The sequence below is a fragment of the Ostrinia nubilalis genome, chromosome 22, assembly GCF_963855985.1.
Source record: "Ostrinia nubilalis chromosome 22, ilOstNubi1.1, whole genome shotgun sequence".
Classification (NCBI taxonomy): Eukaryota; Metazoa; Arthropoda; class Insecta; order Lepidoptera; family Crambidae; genus Ostrinia; species Ostrinia nubilalis.
In genome coordinates this window covers 4054101-4074447 of record NC_087109.1, presented here as the reverse complement: position 1 = coordinate 4074447, position 20347 = coordinate 4054101, and the positions used below count along the sequence as shown (strand labels likewise).

The 20347-nt window shown below is 36.9% G+C and overlaps 1 protein-coding gene across 1 annotated transcript in view; it reads right to left on the bottom strand.

The window, feature by feature from the left end:
- Window positions 1-470: 470 nt before the first annotated feature.
- LOC135082865 (venom serine protease 34-like) overlaps window positions 471-20347 on the bottom strand; it is a 32547-nt gene continuing 12670 nt past the window's right edge. Inside the window, exons 5-10 of the mRNA XM_063977625.1 lie at window positions 4795-4898; window positions 3978-4176; window positions 3233-3296; window positions 2508-2641; window positions 1434-1585; window positions 471-816 (exon numbers count right to left, since the gene is read on the bottom strand). Of these exons, the coding sequence (XP_063833695.1) occupies window positions 634-816; window positions 1434-1585; window positions 2508-2641; window positions 3233-3296; window positions 3978-4176; window positions 4795-4898 (836 nt within the window). The 3' untranslated portion in view covers window positions 471-633. The remainder of the gene's footprint in view (window positions 817-1433; window positions 1586-2507; window positions 2642-3232; window positions 3297-3977; window positions 4177-4794; window positions 4899-20347) is intronic.

Below are 20347 nucleotides of genomic sequence, written 5' to 3'. Positions count from 1 at the left end.
ACATGAAAGGCAATTTTTCATAATGTGGTACCCACAGCCTGACGAGTGAGTGGATTCACGCTTCACGGGGCCTACCGAGCTTCGAACAAAAGGTAGATTTAAATTACTAAAGGCTGATTTTTCAATCGTGAGATAACTTTCTTCTTCTTCTTTGGTTTATGGCGATGAACTACTTTTAAGAGTAGGCACACACCGTTGATTTTTAGTTGGCCGATAGTTGTGCCCGATTTTAAATTGTATGAAGAATCGGCCAAATCGAATCGGCGTAGTGTGCGCACTCCCATACATGTCCATACTGATCAACTGCCCAACTAAACTATCGGCCGATAAAAAATCAACGGTGTGCGCCTACTCTTACAGAAGAATAAGTTTGACAGTTTCAATATGGGGAATATGTCAAAATGACAAGTTTATTCTTCAGTTAAAAGATAACTGATGATTGAAAAATCAGCCCTAAAATGAAAAACAGATTGGTGTCAATATTTGGTTTTATTTTGTTTTGAACTTTCATTGTTTTGGTTTTATTGTTTGCAAGATGCCAGTGCACTGACTAGGTACTGCCGCACAGTTAGCACGAGCTTAAGGTTTATTGGTTGTAACTTGTAAGTTGAATAAAACACGGTGGGTTCAGAATCATTTATAGCAGTAGCTGGCGTCGGGAGTGTTGGTTTGGATCCAGGAGAGCAGCGCTGGCACCCGCGTGTTGACGCCTGGCTGGTTGGCGCCGGCGCAGAAACGCCCGTTGCTGACGATGCCGATGCTGTATAGCAGGCCGTTGCTGGAATCCGTGTAGAGCAGTGGGCCGCCGGAGTCGTCCTGTGTCACATTAGAATATGGTTATTTCCATCATCAGGTCAATTATCATAGCCATGCGATAGCCGAACGGTTAAGGGGTCGGAGTGGCCGACTTGAGATCCGAGGAACGCGGGTTCGAAACCCACCGCGCGCCGCTCGACTCGTAACACAAGCTTATTTAGCTTAACACGAGAGGCTAATGGGACTATTAGTAATTTGGGCAACATAAATTGCTTAATAATCTTTATTTATAAAAAACAAATGTGTCCACTGTAGGAGACGACCCTCTCTTATTTACCAGAGGCAAAATTAATGGATGATTTGGCCTATACTACACTGGGAAAATAGTTGCTAAATTCATAATTCAAAAATTGGGTCCTGGTCATCCGCTACCAACCGGGCAACATGGAAAGCATTGGGGGAGGCCTATGTTCAGCAGTGGACGTCCTATGGCTGAGGTGATGATCGACCGGTATCATGGTACGTAGAATACTGTAGTTTACTATGCAGTCACAGCTTGAAGCTGTCGATTCCAGCAGCTTCAAACAGTCCGTGTAACATATTGCGAGCATCAGGCCTCCATAACCCAGATTAAAATTGAGAATAATTATGGGGTGTTTTAACATAATAATGCGTACCTGGCAAGCGTCTTTCCCTGGTGTGTAAGTACAGATCTGTCGTGCCGTCAGAGTGGGCACCACATTCCTGCACGAGCTCTGGCTGATCACATCCACGTCTACCTTCTGGAGGTAGTTAGACGTCGGTCCGCCAGGGAATTGAGTCCCCCATCCTGTTGAAATTGTCTTATAAGCACTTGTCCTGTAACGCTTAAAAATTTAATTCAACTAAGACTTTCTTACGTAGGAGAACCAGAGTGACTGACATAGCCTGCAGAATCGCTAAAATGTGTCAGTGGGCGGGGCACATAGCTCGTAGAACTGACTGCCGGAAAGTTCTTGAGTGGCGACCTCGAGCCGGAAGACGTAGCGTGGGCAGGCCTCCCACTAGATGGACCGACGATCTGGTGAAGGTCGCGGGAGGCGCCTGGATGCGAGCGGCGCAGGACTTCGGTCTTAGTGGAAATCCTTGGGGGAGGCCTTTGTCCAGCAGTACGTCTTTCGGCTGAAACGAACGAAGACTTTCTTGTTAAAGAAAATAGAGTAGACCCCGGGTCACTTCAAGTTAGTTGTTAGATTGCTGTTGAGGAATCTCTCGCAACTATAGGTCCAACACTTAACTCAGTACCGGAGGTATGGGAGCGGCAGCGGATTATGACGTCACAGAGCTTATATCCGAAGGAGATCTAAAGTCTCGCTGACGTTTGACGTCACAAAAACACCCTCACTCGCATACCTCAGTTGAGTGAGTTAAACTGTAACTGTAACCACTGACTGAGTTAAAAGCGCTAGAACTACGAGATAGTCACTGCAACAAGAGCAATCGGAACTATTCCCACCTCTCGTTCCCACCGCTGCAACTCCTGTGTAGCCGGGATCTACAGCTTGACCGCCAATAACCCAACCAGTGAAGGTCAAGTTTGTCCCAGGGGAAAGTTAAACTGTCATTGTACCCGCAACGAAATTAATCAGAAGAACATAGGAGGAGTTCGAAGTCAAGGTTCGACTTCCCTCCATTGCAAAGCGGATAACAGGTGACAAACAAAGGTTTAGTAACCTACAAGAGCTATAAAATATCATGAAAACGCTTGTTACCCAAAATAGTAAGTTTGGATCCGGTGAAGTCGGTGTTGACGAATTTAAAAGGTAAACAGACGGGGCCGACGCGGTCACTGAAAGTTATGTCCGCGTTCGTTTTCAGGATCGCTATGTCATAATCGTAGTTCGACCTGAAAACACGAAAAAAATCGTTTTACACACTTTGATGACCTGTTTCCATAGGATGTGATACTAACAATCATCGCTGCGGTAAAAAATATAGAATGGAGACCGCATAGTACTTACTATGACACCAAATAATAATTCCAATTGAATTAGTGGATCTGATAAAAGTGCTAGACTTGGAACCAAGGACGAATCTACAGTGGGCAGTTGGGCACGTTATGGTGGGCCATATGCATGAAGTCCGTCTAAAATTCATTTTTGTGGCGTTCTATTTATTAGAGTGAAAGCCACGTACCGGGTAACAAATCGTGGGACGTCCACCCACAAGGTGGATCGACGACATCAGGTCAGAACTAACCGGCCAATATGGAAATGTTTGAAGGAGACTTGTGTTCAGTAGTAAACATCTTATGGCTGAAATGATAATTATGATGACGGTCTATTGACATCAATCATAATTTACATTGGTGATATTTACGTTTACTCAGGTACGTCGCTACATACTCGTATTATGATGACTGAAGTAATTTCATTGCAGAGGGCTTTAACTACTCAGGCATAGCAAATTAAATTATTAGCAGCAAATTGCAACTTACGGCGTGTAATTGGGATGAATTATTGCAGAGATGACCTGAAATCCTTGGGTTGCTGGAGAATCTCCTGCAAAAAGGAAAAAGATGCGTCAAAATCAAAATATTTATTCAGTACTTATTAGACCCCTCCAAGGCGCTTACGCTGCGCTACGTCCCAAATATAACTTGCCCTACCACCACTTCAGGACATCATATTGGGCTGGTGCAGAGAAGAAATTGCGGAAGACAACTCGGTTACTTTTTAGATGTTTGTTGGTATTTTACTTCACAGAGAAGAAAGAGAGAAGCATAAACTATAAACACCCATTACGGTACATCCATCACCTCAAGTTTTCGAGTTCGACGTCCATTCGCTACCAATTATTTCCAGATTGGCCAATTTGAATCGGCCTGATCCGGAGATTGCCTGCAGCTTTTGCCAGGTTATCTATTCACCTCCAACATTGGGATTGCTGGTACATGGCCAATAATTGTATCATGTGTTGACCTAATTGTGATGCGTTTTGGCTTATTGGTGACGTCATGCTCTCCCACGATGATGGCCAGGTTGCTCAGGCTCTGTCCAGTCAGACAGTGGGCGGCGGTCATCACATATCGCTTGCTGATGATGAAGACACCGCACTTGACCCACTGTATATCATTTTGGGCCACCACCATGTGGGTGGAAGTCCTACGCTGCGACTGCTGGTACGTGGATAGTATCAAGTGCTACTGGACCTAATGATGATGAAGATGAGTTCTGTCTTACCAACGGTGACGTCATGCTCCCCCACGATAATGGCCAGGTTGCTCAAGCTCTGCCCTGTCAGACAGTGGGCGGCGGTCATCACGTATCGCTTGCTGATGATGACGGCGCCGCACTTGATCTGCGCTATGTCTTTATGGGCCAGACCAGCCATCATTGGGAATTCGTTCACGCCTGTCTGTTGCCCTCCGACTATACGGTTCTGGAATCAACGACAAAAATATCCTGACTGGTATGGAAAATTTTCAGTTCACCAGACAATCTACCGTGACGAAGAATCGGTCTATTCCACTTTAATCACCTGGATTTGATCACCCAGGATAACGTAGGTGATTTTATCCATGGGTGATCAAAGGACACCAAAGTGTCGCCTTGAGTTCACTTTGGTCACCTGGGTGATCAAATCCAGGTGATCAAAGTGGAATAGACAGAAGAATCTCTTCTAGAGAAACTTAAATTAAAGAAATACAAATCGAAGGGGCACAATGATGGCTATTGTTTTTATATTTTAACAGTTGGCACCACGGCGACTGACCTTACTCTACAGTGGCGCCAACCGTGTGAATGCAAATGTGATAGTCCTCACTATAATAGCAAGTGACAATGACCCTATTCTACAGTGGCGCCAAAACGATAGCTCTCATTTAAGCTTCAGCCAAACCAACGCGTGCAGATCGCGTCGGCTATGGCAATTACTGCGCGTGCATACGCCGTCATTGGTCGTCCTGCCTGCCTGTTATTGGACCGCTTCCTAGGGAAACTTTCCAAATACACAGGGACAGTAAAGATTTTTTCTATTAAAATGTAGCATCCAACTTACTGTTTTCTTATAGCCGCAGCTGCAGGTAGGGTTTGTGGTGGCGGCCTGCGCGGTCAGCTGGCACAGGAACCTTCCTCCAGGACTTTGCGTCGACGTTATCAACCCTGGCATATGAATGAGTTATTTAAAAAACAGAAATCACTAGTATTCCCTGTCTTTGATAGGCTGAAGCAAGGGTAATTTTTTATCAGGAAAATCTATATCTATAAAAGCGAAAGGTCACTGACTCGCTCATTCACTCTTCACGAAATCTCAGAAACTACAAGTGCTAGGAGTCTCTTTTGCAAATTCAACCCCTAAGGGGGTAAGACGGGGTCCACGCATACGCGGGCGGCCGCTAGTAATACATGAAATCGTATGTGTATACGATGGGCTATATGGGGCTGTTCCTTTCTGAGGAACTGTCACTAAAAACCTGACGGTGCACTCGGTGGGCCATATGAATCTGGAACGCGGGACAACACTATTGGCATTTGTCTCAACGGTCATTCTCACGATTAGGCGTTCTCAGCCTAATTACCATATCATTTTTGAAATTTGGCTTAATTGACTTAAACGCATTTAAATATGAAACACATGAAAAGTACGAATTTAACAATCGTTAAGGCGTCAAATTATTCCAAGCGGTTTTCGCGCAAATGAGACCCAAAAATTTTATGGTCACGGTAATTAGATAAGGCTAATACTTAATCTAACGGTAATTAGAAAAAATATGTAAAATAGCAAGAAAACAGTATCTTGCATTGATAAATTTGTATATAAATATATAGCGTCATAAAAAACGCTGTAGGTACACTTAATAACCCTTTGAAAAAAGGAAAACACTCATTTCTATTATTTATTGTATCAAGATATTTTCAGTATACTGCAATAATCGAGGCTATAACAGGAACACTTAGTTTCGGCCAGAAGGGGCTACGTGTCACATTTTTTCATCAGAATCTTAATCATCATTTATTTGATTTCAATGTGGTACAAACGATTTAACGTACAGATAATGGATCAGGAGATCTCACAAATTTGATTTTTCGGATATGCATATATCGAAAAATTAATTAATGATTTAAGTGATTTTTCCTCTTTTTAATCTATCTGCGATCAGCCATCACCCATTATCAGATTAAATTGAATTTGTAATAATGACAGTTCCAGCTCAGCATATCCCATGATTTGTCACCTCGATTCTTTTACAATAAGTTTTCTAAATGCAGAATTCTTAGAATATAGAAGGGATGCAGCAAATAGATTGCATGAAGGTCTAGTCTTTGGTTGTAAGCTTTACAGGATTTTCCACACCCTCTTTGACGTTTGGTATCACTTCAGTGGACTTTGTAAACCAAGGTGCACAGCTCAAGATTTTTAAAACTTTATTTCGAAAACGTTAAAGTATTTCTACATTTGCGAGGCTAAGTCGATGCCATGTCTACATGGGTTTTAGGATCCATTTGTATTAGTTTGTTCTCCAAGCTTCTTCTGTCCAGTACCCATTGCATATCACGAAGTTTTTTCTATGCATAACAAAGCAGGTAGGATGCAGTTTAGGATGGTACAAAGTGCCTATACACTCTTGCCTTGAAAAGTCCCATTGTCTGTTGATTTGTTCTCTTTTGTTCTTAATGTGATCACGCCAGGTAAGTGTTACTGTTGGAAAATCTCATCTTCTTAGGGCAAAGGTACTATGGATAGATGTTAATGGTATTATATTAGAATTAATTAATGATTTAAGATGTTAATATCAATTATACTAATAGTAAAAATAAATATCTGGTACGAGACATGTTTCATGCAGGAGTGACATCTCCTGGCCATCAGAAAGCCCCGATTTCACTCCAGGTAACTTCTTTTTGTGGGGTCACCTTAGGGATTAAAATATACTCTTAAATCCAACAACCATGCAGCAACTGAAGCTGAACATTTGTCATGAAATCGAATCTATTTCGAGGTTACTCTAACGAAAGTTTTTTAAAATTTTGATTTTCAGATTGGAAGAAAAGTCCGTATAGTTGTTATGTGAAAGTCTTGGTATATTTCATATTTTATCATCATACTTATTCAATCGTGAGTGCAATTTGTAGGTAATAATTTCATACAACGGTGATTATAAATATACGGTAATTAGTACATGGAAATTATAAAACGATAGTTTTTCTTCAAAATCTCCAAAATCTTCAGCGTATGCAAATACTGTCTTACTACAACGTATGAAGGCCAAAGTACTGAATCTATTTAAATTAACAACGTGGATCTACCTTCAAAAATCGAGTATAAAAATAAGGACATGGTAAATAGAAAAATTGAAAACCAAAGATATGGTAATTATACTCTTACGCAATTCATCGACGGTACGCCAACGCAATAGACGTCTACTTGCTAACAGGTCTTAGAACTAACTAAGGGCTCGCGCCGCGCGCGTAAATGACGTGTCAAATATTATTATTTAGGCTTGTGTGCCCAAAAACAGAAAACGTCACGGGAATTAGGACTTTCACTCGGACAAGCAGTTTTTTAATTCTAATCATTTACAGAATGGTTCTATTGAATAGATATTTTGCTATGCGTAAGACAATCTTTTGTACTCTTTAAAATGTTGAATGAAGTAAACCAAATCTATACGACATAAAAATTACAGCCAATTTTTAACATTAAGTCGGTGTGCGGACGCGTAACGGTAATTAGAGAACAGAGGTTCATGAAATTAATTAAGTCACAAATACTTAAAATAGAGGCCTATGATTTAATGCACAACTGGATGGGGTTGTTAAGTAACATATAAAAATAATTGCATGTCTCTAATTTGTCATTTTTAACGATTTAACAGCCCGGACACGCAAAAACTAGCTCATCTGAGAATGGCCGTCAAGCATTCGTCTGCGTTTGGAAGAAAGTCTACACCAGGAGTAGGTATGTATTGGGCATTCTAATTCACTTTTTTCTTCACCATTCGCTCTCTTCGATCGCTCATTCGAAAAAAGTGAATTAGTCATGCCCAATACATACCAAACGATTTATTGTAATAATCAGAAAACTCACCAGTAATCAGCTATGCTTCAGTATCCACAACACAACACAAAATATTCACAAAACTGCACTTCACTGTTTAGATCACGCTCGATGGGAACCGCTTAGCCTGTTTATTGCTGAAGGTTTATTCTAGCGCGATTCGTCGTACTTTTATTTCATACTTCGTTCGGACAAGCACATGTCGTTCTTCTCACTTTTGCCAGAAAATGTCGGCACCCTGAACCGGAACCTATCGCTATGGAGTGGCTCGTTCAGGCCCGATTGGTCGTATCAACATAATCTGAACTTAGTTTCAAATACTAAACACATTGTGCTATGCGTCCTACTTGTTTCGAAATAATTAGTACCTAGAAAAGAAACCTCGCAAGACAGTGCGAAACCCATGGCGATCACTATAACACTGGTGCAACACAAATGAACGATAGAATTGATTCATTTTTGATTTGTCAGCACTTGGTTCCCTGGTATTAGCGTCAGCCCGACGGATACTGCAACATGATATAATAGGTAGCTGTTGCTTGTATGAAATAATGCTACTAATATTATAAATGCGAATGTTTGTGTGGATGTGTGGATGGTTTTACTCTTTCACACAAAAACTTCTAAACGGATTTTGAGGAAACTTTACAGTAGGTATTATTGTTTATAGGTACATCAGAATAACATTATAAGCTATAATTTATAAAGATCTGTGACAAGTTAAATTTCACACGGGCGAAGCCGTGGGAAAATGCTATAAATAATGAATAATTATGAAATGTTACTTTAGAAAAGGTTCTGTAGAATATTACACAAATAAAATAAAGCATTTTGATAAACGCTGTTGTTAGATATTCCACAGGCACATGTTGTTTTCCTCTTTAGAACTAAACGAATTTCATATTATGACAATTTAATTTTTATTTAAAATAATTTGATTTCATTAGTTTTATAACCCTCTGGTGTGTGAGCACTGGTTGTAGGTGATATTAAAACATTAAAAGTATTTATGTTGAGTTATATTCTTTATGTAGTCATTAAAATGTAAACAACAAAATCTAAACAAACTTATTACAACATATCAATTGTAAATGGAATTATAATGACTGACGGGCGGGATACTGTTTGAATTTTATGTGTTCAACAAGGAACCCTAATACTCTAATTATGAAATAATGTCAATTCACGTATATTTTTAACTAACAACACAGTTTTGAACTTAAAGTACAGTCACCTGCAACGACATGTATAAAATTTTTACGTTTACATTAAAAACATAACCTGACCTAATACTAACGCAAATGTTCTTCAAAAGTTTAAGAAAGCAAGTTATAAAGCAACTAAAACAGAAACCGTAATCTCCACGTTACTACAGTTTGCAATCAAAAATAGGTTAACGATCAAAAGTTAGGTGTTAATATTAGCTTAAGTATTATTTGTTTGCAAGATTGTCAAATACAATTGACATTCAAAGACGAGATACCTACCTACATTTTTTATGTATTAAGTAACTCTTAAATGTTGTTATTAATAAAATATTAACGCTAACTGTACCTAAACTAACCTTTGATCACACATGCTTACCTTTGCTGTAAATTGAAACTTTTGTTTTTCGTTAAAATATTGGTAAAATTTTATATTTGCTGATCATAAGGAACATTTTTAGGCAGTGCTTGTAAACCTTTTTCGCAATGTTAATTTTCACAGTTTTGCATTGAAGTTTATCTAAAAGTTTTTAACTTTTACGACAAAAATGTTTACGATTTCTTTGTCTGAATTTGCAAAATTTTGGTATAAATCGAGACCCCGAGTTCATTAAAAAGAATTAAATCAGTGTTATTATACCGTGTTCATCAAGAACCTGCAAAGTATTGTGATTGTGCTTCAACGAGAGGATTCCCTGCAAAAATCATGTTCGTAAGTTTTTTACTGATTCACTTTGATTGTGTTTATTGTGTGAGTGCTAATTTAGTGTGTTATGTTTATTAAATCATCTTTAGGTCGGACATTGAGTATTACAACAAGATTGAAGCCAAGCCTCGAGCTGCCCGCAAGCGGGAGGACTTGGAGGACGACGAGCGCCCCATTCAGCGACCTCGGAAGGCGAGCAAGGCGGTGTTTTACGATTCTGAGGACGAGCATGCTAGCAAACGGTGAGTTTAAGTAATTTTAGGCTTGACTGTCGTATAACTTGAGTTCGCGTATTATCACCAATGATTACTGTATGTTTATTTAAAATTACTTTGTGATTAAACAGATATTTTTGTTATAATTTCAGTACAAAGACACTAAAGAAGCCCCCACCGTCTAAGCGCAAGACGTCTGCTGCAGGCCTTGAAAAAGATCTCTTCGATTCGGAAGACGAACAAGTTCATAAGCGGTAAGTTATTATGCAATACTTAACAGAGTTACACATATTGGTTCTGGTAGTTAAGTTTATTAGAAATCTCTTATGGATGATAATTTTGCTCCCATCTTTATATTCATCTTCTTTTGTTTGATAGTAAAGATATTATAAACGTCATATTAATTAATTTATAAGATGTTAGTTGTACCTATCATTTATTTATCGATGATTGATCTTTTCAGAGTCGGCAAAGAGACGAAGAGACCTGCAGCGTTGAAGCGCAAACGAGCTCGGGCTGACGGTTGGGAGCTGGAGCTGGACGACGAGGAAGACGTCGAGGCCAGCAGAGCGCGCGCCGCGCCCGCCCGCCTGCAGTCCGTGCTCACGCGCCGCGTGGCGGACGGCAACCTGCGCAGCACCGCCAGCCTGCCCGGCGACCTGTTCGTGGAGCTGCGGCTCTACAACGCCAAGGACATCCGCTCGGTGGCGCCCAAGGATCGCTGGGAGAAATCGGTCTTGGCGCTCAAGTACCAGACGGATTCTGACGCTGAGGAAGTGAATCTCTTGCGCCAGTTTATTAAGAGAGCGCGCGCAGAATTCGTTGAGGAAGGTACATTTTTCCCCAATAGGAAGTAGGTAGATTTAGGTACGAGTAGTTTTAGTTTTTATTATAATTTGTGTCTTAGTTGTAAGTTATTGAAATAATAAATACTTGATTATACTTTATAACGTACTGAGTGCTCAATCTATTTGATTTTATTTATAACAACCCTTTCCTTAAGTAATTTTTGTATTTGTAACATAAAATTAAATATTAAAAATGTCGAACAGATCTATATACTGTTCGGTTTGTGATATTTCCGTCAAAAGTAAAGCTTTCTCAGCTCATCTTAGAAGTACGATTCATAAAAATAACTCAGCCGTTGAAGTATGTGATGGTATAGAAAAAGTAGCCAGTGCTTTCCGTAGTCGAATCGCATCGTACCGATTGCGCTACGGCGCGGACGAGCCCGAGCGCGCCGCGCAGCCGCCGGCCGAGTTCCTGCGCGGGCTGCGCGCGCGCGTCCTGCAGCTGCTCCGCGCGCGCCAGTTAACTTTCGACACCATTAAGGTGAACTTTGAATTGTTTGCTGAATTCCATTTGAGAACCAATGATTCGGACAAGACTGAAATAAAGTCTTTCGCTACGGAAAACATTATCATTCACAGGAATTTTAATTTTCAAGACATTTTTTCTGAAATAGTTGACATCATTTCAACTAAAATTGACGAATTTGAAGAACGGGACAGCGGCTGGTTATTTTTACGTAATTGTCACTTGGAAGTTAATATCAATAAGTATAATCCTCTTCGAGCATCTAAATTTATTGACTTGCCAGAAGCTATAAAGCTTAAACGTGCGTGCATTAACATTCAAAATAGAGACGAGTTTTGTTTCTTGTGGAGCGTCATAGCTGCGTTGTTCCCAGCTAAAAACAATGCGCATCGAACTTCTTCTTATCCTCATTTTAAAAACGTAGTGAATGTAAATAATATGTCGTTTCCCGTGAGGTTTTCCGATATAAAAACGTTTGAAAAAAATAATCCTAGTATAAGCGTTAATGTTTATGGGCTCAAAAATAAAACAAATATTGTTGGTCCGTTATATCGAACCCAGAATAAAAAAAGAAACCATATAAACTTATTGTACATAGAAAGAGGAAATTGTTCTCATTATTGTTTAATAAAAAATCTTACTCGTTTAATGAGATCGCAAATAACTAAGCATCACGGCAAAATATATTTTTGTGACGATTGTATGATATTTTTTGAGAATGAACATAAATTAAATTCTCATGTGTGTGGTGGTGTCACCACTATTTTGCCGAAGCGTGGTACACTTATTGAATTTAAGAATTTTGAAAAAATGCAGGATATGCCGTTTGTAATATACGCGGATTTCGAATCCCTTTTGCAAACCAGTCCGGATGGTCCGAGTTCAAATTGTACCGAAACGTTTCAAAAACACATACCAGCTGCTTTTGCTTATTACGTTGTCTGCTCTTATAATAGTTTATTAAACCGTTACGTATCTTACCGCGGTGAAGATTGTGTTGAAGTTTTTATAAAAAATATTAAGAGAGATGTATCAAGAATATTACAACTATACAAAAATCCAATCCCCATGAAAAAATTAACAAATTACGAAGTGGAAATGTTTCAAAAAACCAAATATTGTTATTTGTGCAATCAATTATTATTTGACGATAGAGTTAAAGACCACTGTCACCTGACAGGCAAGTATCGCGGTGCGGCACATTCTTACTGTAATCTTAATTTTCGTTTACCGCAATTCGTACCTGTATTTTTTCATAACTTGTCGGGCTACGATAGCCATTTATTTATTTGTCAATTGGGACAAACATCAGGACCCATCAAGGTTATAGCTAAAAATAAAGAAAATTACATATCATTTACTAAGTTTTTTACGACAGATGACAATAAACATATGGCGGTTCGTTTTGTAGACTCCTTTAAATTTTTGGGCACAAGCCTTGAAAAATTAGTTTCAAATTTAAATACAGAAGATTTTGCACATTTACTTAAATTCTTTCCTGAACATGAGAAGTTCGAGTTGTTAAGACGGAAAGGTGTGTACCCATATGAATATATGTCCACCTGGGAGTCATACAATGAAAAGGAACTGCCTCCTCGACAGTGCTTCTATACAAGTTTAAGTGATTCTACTGTTTCAGAGTCTGATTATAAACATGCTAATGATGTCTGGAAAGAATTTAATTTAAAAAATCTGGGCGAATACACAGATTTATATTTGAAATCAGATGTATTGTTACTAGCAGATGTGTTTGAAAAGTTTCGCCACACGTGTAAGACAAATTACAATTTAGACCCTTCGTTCTATCTTACAGCCCCAAGTTTGAGTTTTGACGCTATGCTTCTTAAAACGAACGTTAAACTTGAATTGATCGAGGACTTGGAAATAATTCGATTAATTCAGAAAGGTATTCGCGGAGGAGTATGTCTCTGTTCTACGAGATATGCAAAAGCAAATAACAAATATTTATCAGATTACGAACCGACTTCTCCGGATAACTATTTATTTTACATAGATTGTAATAATTTGTACGGATATGCAATGTGTTCGTATTTACCACATTCGGAATTTAGACTATTAAATAGTTCAGAATTTGATCGTCGTGAAATCCTTGAGACACCCGATGATTCTGAGGAAGGCTATATTTTGGAAGTAGATTTAGAATACCCAGAAAATTTACACGATTTACATAACGAATTACCCTTTTGCCCTCAAAAATTTTGTCCACCCGGTTCAAAAGCTCCGAAACTAATACCAAACTTATACGATAAATTCAACTACGTTATCCATTATGTACATTTAAAAACGTGTTTAACTCATGGTTTAAAGCTAAAAAAAATTCATAAAGTAATAAAATTTAGACAGAGCCCTTATTTAAAACAATACATTGATTTAAATACAGAATTACGACAAAAAGCTAAATCTACTTTCGAACAGGATTTCTTTAAGAGCCATTTCACAAAAATATTCCGCGCGAATTTAGGTAAAAGCTGTCAACGCAACGTCAAAAGAGTAAAAAGAACGCTGAAATGGACAAAAAAATCTTGAGCCGTGACCGTATTAAGACTTGATTTAAGTTATTAATTTTAAAGTAGAATGAGGTATTCAAACTTGATTAATTAATATAAATTTTTAATAGAGTTTATATTATGGGTATAATATGTAAAATATATATTAAGTACAAAATAAAGACAGTCACATAGTGAAAAATAAATCTGCCCCCTTACAGCTCCATCATCGGACCCTGGATACGAATAATGAAACACGAATAGGTATAATATGTAAAATATATTAAGTACAAAATAAAGACAGTCACATAGTGAAAAAAAATCTGCCCCCTTACAGCTCCATCATCGGACCCTGGATACGAAATATTCGTCAAGGCGAATCACACAAGCCCAAACTCCATATGGTTCTATTGTTTTGTTACGGAGGTGGCCATTGCATCTCCTCCAGATCCATTATCAGACAGAGCTAAGAAATAAATAAATAAATATTATTATAAGTAAACAAATAACTAAAATAATTCATCTTACTATCTTACTTTTTACTAGTCTTACTAATATTATAAATACGAAAGTTTGTGTGGATGTCTGGATGTTTGTTACACTTTCACGCAAAAACTACTGAACAGATTTTGATGAAACTTTACAGTACAGTACAGCAGTACTAGGCAGTCTGTGTTCAACTATCACTCGGGTCGGACGTTCCTATCGCAAGACCTTTGGTTCACTCAGTTCCGATACGACTCTAGTGATGTGTGTAATTATTTTCGTTAATACACTGAGTTTATTAATTTCTACGAGTGGATTTCATTTTGCCTGAGACCTACGCCATGAACCCTGAACCAGAAGACCCTGTCGCCAGCGACAGCGACGCTCATCCATCCCTGGCGTCGACCAGAATAACAATGTATAGGCTATAATTTATGACGATCTGTGACAAACTAAATTTCAAGCGGGTGAAGCCGCGGGCAATACTACATATTTCATACTAGCTTTTTGCCCGCGACTTCTTCTGCGATGAAGTGGAAAATGGTTCTAATAGAATTAAAATATTCTAAGAAAATTAATTTTGTTAAATGATTATATTTTGAGAAGCATAGATTTCCATTAAGTCTACTCCCGCTACCATATGGAACTCCGCTAAAACTCGTGAGGGCGCCAACACTTGCTTTTTATCGAAAATTAGTATGAGCAGCTGCGCACGCGGTTGCCCGTTGCAGGCTCTATGCAACCACACTATTTTAAACCGTGGTCCCTAAGCATGAGATGGGAAACTGCACTCTCTTGAATTCTCTTGAATTTGATGGTGTTAGGGGAATCCTAGGAATGAATACAGACTTTCCAATGGAATCTCCTCATCAATATTGCGAAATTGCGAGTTGCAATGCAATGTTACGTTTTTACTTGTTATTTTATTGTAATCTGACCTTGATTTTTCAAACACGTGTCAAAATAAAAAAAAAATAATTTAAATCAAAAGTACTAAGGAATATTTCATTGATATCAACTTAGAAACAAGCACAGATCACAGAAACTAAAGGGAAATGTGACAAGGGACAAATTGGAACATATTGTTTGTGAAAGCAATGATGACAGTAGCGACGTCATTATGTAAACAGTTTATATTGCTTGCATAGTACTAAAGATTATTCGAACGTTGAATACTGATACCGCAATGGATAATGAGCACATAATTTGATTTCTTTGTGTGTGTGAATTTCTAATACGACACTGAGTTTCGAACTCAGCGCATTACTTAGCATCTCCCTATATTTCTATGGAACCAAGTTATCTCCAAAATAACATTCCACACCTTTTTAACCTAGTCAGGTAATAATTTTAATAAAATACGAAGCACGTCATCTATCAATAGGATATATGTATATTTTAGAAGTTAATAAATTATGCATAAAATATAAACACTTTAGAAGTTTAGTTAAATCGTAGAATTTCTGAAAAACAAGTACTAAAATCGTACTGAAAAAAAAAGTATTAACATGTTATCTAATTTATTTATTAAACGTCGAATTTTATCAAAGATTTTGGACTAAAGTTTTTGAAAATATTTTATAGCCTACATAGAAAAAAATTGGGATTCTAAATCGTGAAAGAAATTTTTTTCGGAGCCTATTGCCTCCAAACAAACAAACAAACAATTAAATCTTTCCTCTTTTATTAGTATAGATTTAACAACAAAACAAAACGCATCTTTTTCTTCTTCACGAAACAAAACTCAAAGCGGATAAATAAATAAACAAATCTTTGGACAATTTCACAGCGCCATCTAGTCCAAAAGTAGGCAACCAATATGCTTGTGTTAAGGGTGCTATCATAATGGATATACTTTTTTATAATTTATTTATTAAATTAAATACATGGTACCTACATATTATACATAGTTACACCCAGATCCGTCAAAGAAATTAAAATTCATCATTTCAATTTCTGCTAGGCTGGCCGACTCGAAACAGCCTCTCGGCATAGTATCAAATGTATTTGGTCGCCGTACAAATCACCGCTTTACGACACGAACGCACGTAAACGTCACGGCGGGAAAAATGACACAGGTCCTGCCTTGACGGGCGCTCGCGCCATACTAATCGATGTCGGCTTGCGCATTGTAATTTATACTGATATTCACATCAATATTTTGACGAAGTGGTTACTAATATTTAAACAATAACTGTAGAAATTAATTCTACAATGAATATTCTTTATTTTGGGATACTTTTATTGCAGTTTATGCTGTGTTTTTAAACCAAAAACCACGATCAAAATGTGACGTTAATCTTCAAATTTGCCAAATTATTTTTAGATTTTACTCAATAATGGTAATGAAATTCAAGAATCTATTTCATTAATGGACTACAAGAATATATGTCCGATGATTACTATATATTTTTAAGCTTATTATATGAGCATAAATAATAGATACAGGACTTTGAAAATGAGTCTGCGGCAATTTTTTCGTAAAATGGTTGTGGGAGATGGGGCACTGTGAATTAAGCAAAAGAGTTTTAGTAAATCCGTTTCATTAATGGTCAACAACAAGGATTGACCTATCTTTCGCAGTTATTAAATAATCTCTGGGTGTTGCTTAAGATAGTAATTCATGCTTCCAAAATCTTAGAAATTCGCACGAAAATGTAAAATGGCTCTTAAGTTGCTAAATAACAGTATTTTCGGTAAAACTTTAGAAGATACGGAAAAAAGACTCGATGTAAAGTTAGTCAATAAGTGGGTTGATACTAAAAATAAAACAAAAAAACAATTCACTGCAGAACAATTAATAGCGAGACCAAATTATCATAGTTCTACTATATTTTCTGAAAATTTTGTTGCTGTTCAATTGAAACCAGAGTCCGTTATATTGAACAAACCTATTTATATAGGGTTTACGGTGTTAGAAATTTCAAAAAGCCACATGTACCAATTTCATTATTCTGTTATGAAACCGTTTTATGGCAGCAATTTGAAACTTTGTTATACGGACACAGATAGTTTCCTTTACTCTGTGAAGACTACTGACGTATATAAAGACCTTAAAAATAATTTTCAAACCTATTTTGATACAAGCAACTATGAAAAAAATAATTCTTACGGTATAATATGTCAAAACAAAAAGGTTCCTGGCTTGTTTAAAGACGAACTAGGCGGACAACTTATTACGGAATTTGTTGGTCTGAGATCTAAATTATATTGTATCAAAACGAAAACTAAAGAAATAAAGAAGGCAAAAGGCATTAAAAATCCCGTGGTAAAGCAGTTGTTTTTCAAAGACTACAATCAAGCTTTGTTGGATAAAAAAATAATTCGCAAGAAAAATATAATTTTTAGATCTATCAAACATCAAATATTTACTCAATCTGTTAATAAAGTGGTTTTGTCATCTAATGACGATAAACGTATCATATTAAGGAATAATATAGATACATTGGCTTGGGGCCATAAATCCAGATTATTTTAGGTAATTACAATAAGTTTCTTAGATTTATATGAATAGATTGGGCATGCAATACAATATTTAGATTAAGTTTATTTTATATTTTAATTATGTAAATGTTTTAATTAGATTGCAAGCGCTTAGTTTAAGGCTAGGCTAACACAATTGTAAATTACCTATAAAATAAAATAACTAGATTAAAATACGTTTGTTGTTTTATTTAATACTTTTTATGTAATGTAACTTTAAAATATTGCTAAACTCAACCTAGGAATCGAACCCTGAACTGCTAGTCAACGAAACATTTAGATTATAATATTTTACAAATACATACCTGTAAAAAAATTGCAATCATGCAAATACCTAGTTAACAAACGGGGTCATATTGCCGTGCAAGTTCCAGCATGTTTGCAGCGCGATAGGGTTGTCAGATATAAATTTTAGAATGTTGGTTCTAATAATTACTTACAACGCTTTGACGTTATGAATACATTTTTTTTTCTGTTCAGTTCAAAGGTTACCTGGCAGAGAATGCCCGATGTATGCCTTATGTACCAACTTTGTGATATTAAAATATAAATAAATAAATAAATGTAGTTACAACTATTAATGTTTATATCCTAACCAATATAAAAACGAGTAAATCTTTCGTTACTTTCTCAGTACCTGTTTATTATTGAATGTGTTATGGAAAAGATTGACAACCCTAGTAGCTGGACTTGAAAAATGTTAAGTTTGCAAGAAATTAGAATCCGATCAGATTATTATATTTTTTTGTCATTCATTTACTTTTCGAGCTCGGTTGAAGCGGTGTGCAATTGCATCACAAAATTGTAAGTATAATTTGATTCAAATTAAAAGGTTATTAAAAAAAATATCTATTTCCTAATAATGTGTGTAACGTATTTTATAATTATGTTATTTTATTGTTACAGAAAATGTCCGACTGCGAAATTGTGTTCAACCAGTACGCACAAGACCCATTTGTAGCTGCTAGTGCGTTCAGGCCAGTTTGCCCTGAGCTGTACCAGCCGAGCCCCGCCGTGCCCGTGCCCGTGCCGCGGGAGCGGCAGCCCCGGCGCAGGAGCCACCGCTGCAAGAAGTCTCGGCTGCGCAGAGCTTCGTACGTGATCAACAACGAGCATCAGAGGGGGACTCGTCTCATCAAGATAAAAGTGATCGATATAAGTGGAGAATTACCCGATACATCGAACATTGAATGCGATGAAGAAAATGTAGTGTTAAGTGCACAATATGTTGTAAAAGACGATTTGGACGACATAATGGACGATACGGAAACGGTAATAAAAAAAATATGTAAGAAAATAAGTGACAATAATAGTTATTAATGTATTGAAATATTATTAGTGTATGTTATTAAAGCGTAATATTATGTTAAAATAAAATAAATGTTTATTTCATAATTAATGTGTTTCTTTATAATGTCTAATCTTTTAATTCGATAGGTAGGTTAGTAATAATTTTGATAGGTACACATTACGCATAAAATAAAAAAACAAAAGTTATTTATACCATGTTTTTATTCAAAATGTAAATTATTGTCTACACACCATTTTTTAATACACAGAACATTTTTTAAAGCGCAGCATTTAATATTTCTATGACTTAAACAATTTTTAAAACTATCTTTAGAATAAAGTTCATGAAGGCATTTTAAATTAGGAATATTTTGATTGCTAATGTCTAGTACATTTTCATGCTCACTCAATTCTTTGACCCACTTAATTTTTTCCTCGCCCTTTACAATAATTTTCTTATTTTTCAAATGAGGTTTTATAATTCTGTGGAATTCTCTATAGTCAATGATGCCTTCGCTCCAACGATGTCCTCTATTCTTTTCTATCCACCTCACATGTCGCTTCTCTTCATCAGTTAGCGCAAAAAAAGGATATGGTGGTTTTATTAAAAATATTTCTGTATGTTGTTGAGTAGCTAAAGCTAATTCTTTGATTATAAATTTATTATGTTTATCTTTAAATCCTTGCAAATCCAAGAATATTGTGTTACAGTTCATGATATTTTTTTGACAATATTACTCAAAGGCTTATACTCAAATATGCAATCGTTTAATAATAAACAGTAAGCAGCCGTTTGGTCAGGAATTTCTTGATCTGACTCTATTTCAACTCTTACATCAATGGAACCTTTTAATGATTCGTGTTGACGTGAGCAGTCAATCACAAATAAAGGAGCTACGTCTCTGAATTCCTTCAAACTCATCAACGGCTCTGGTCGACGTCCGTGATAAGACTGTTGAAATCTTGCGTACTGTTCGTATAATAAAGTAATCTTATCTTCTGAGAAACTAACATTTAGCCCTTCATATGGATAATATGATGAGTTTAAAAAAACTCTTATGTCACGCACATGACAATGATCAAACTCGGCCATTGACAAATCACTCCTATGTTTTCTATTTGTTTGTAGAGCTATAATAACATATCGCGGTTTTTCCAATTGAGATGATGTTTTGATGGACCACGTATGTTTACGTGTTTTTGGCAATAAAGGATATTCGTATAAGTCCCAATTGCGGAATGCTAAAGTGATAGCTCGATCTTTTTCCAAATGTTTTAATAGATTGATTCTTTCACGGTCTGATACTTTAATATGAGGAACCCGCCAAACAATTTTATTAATTA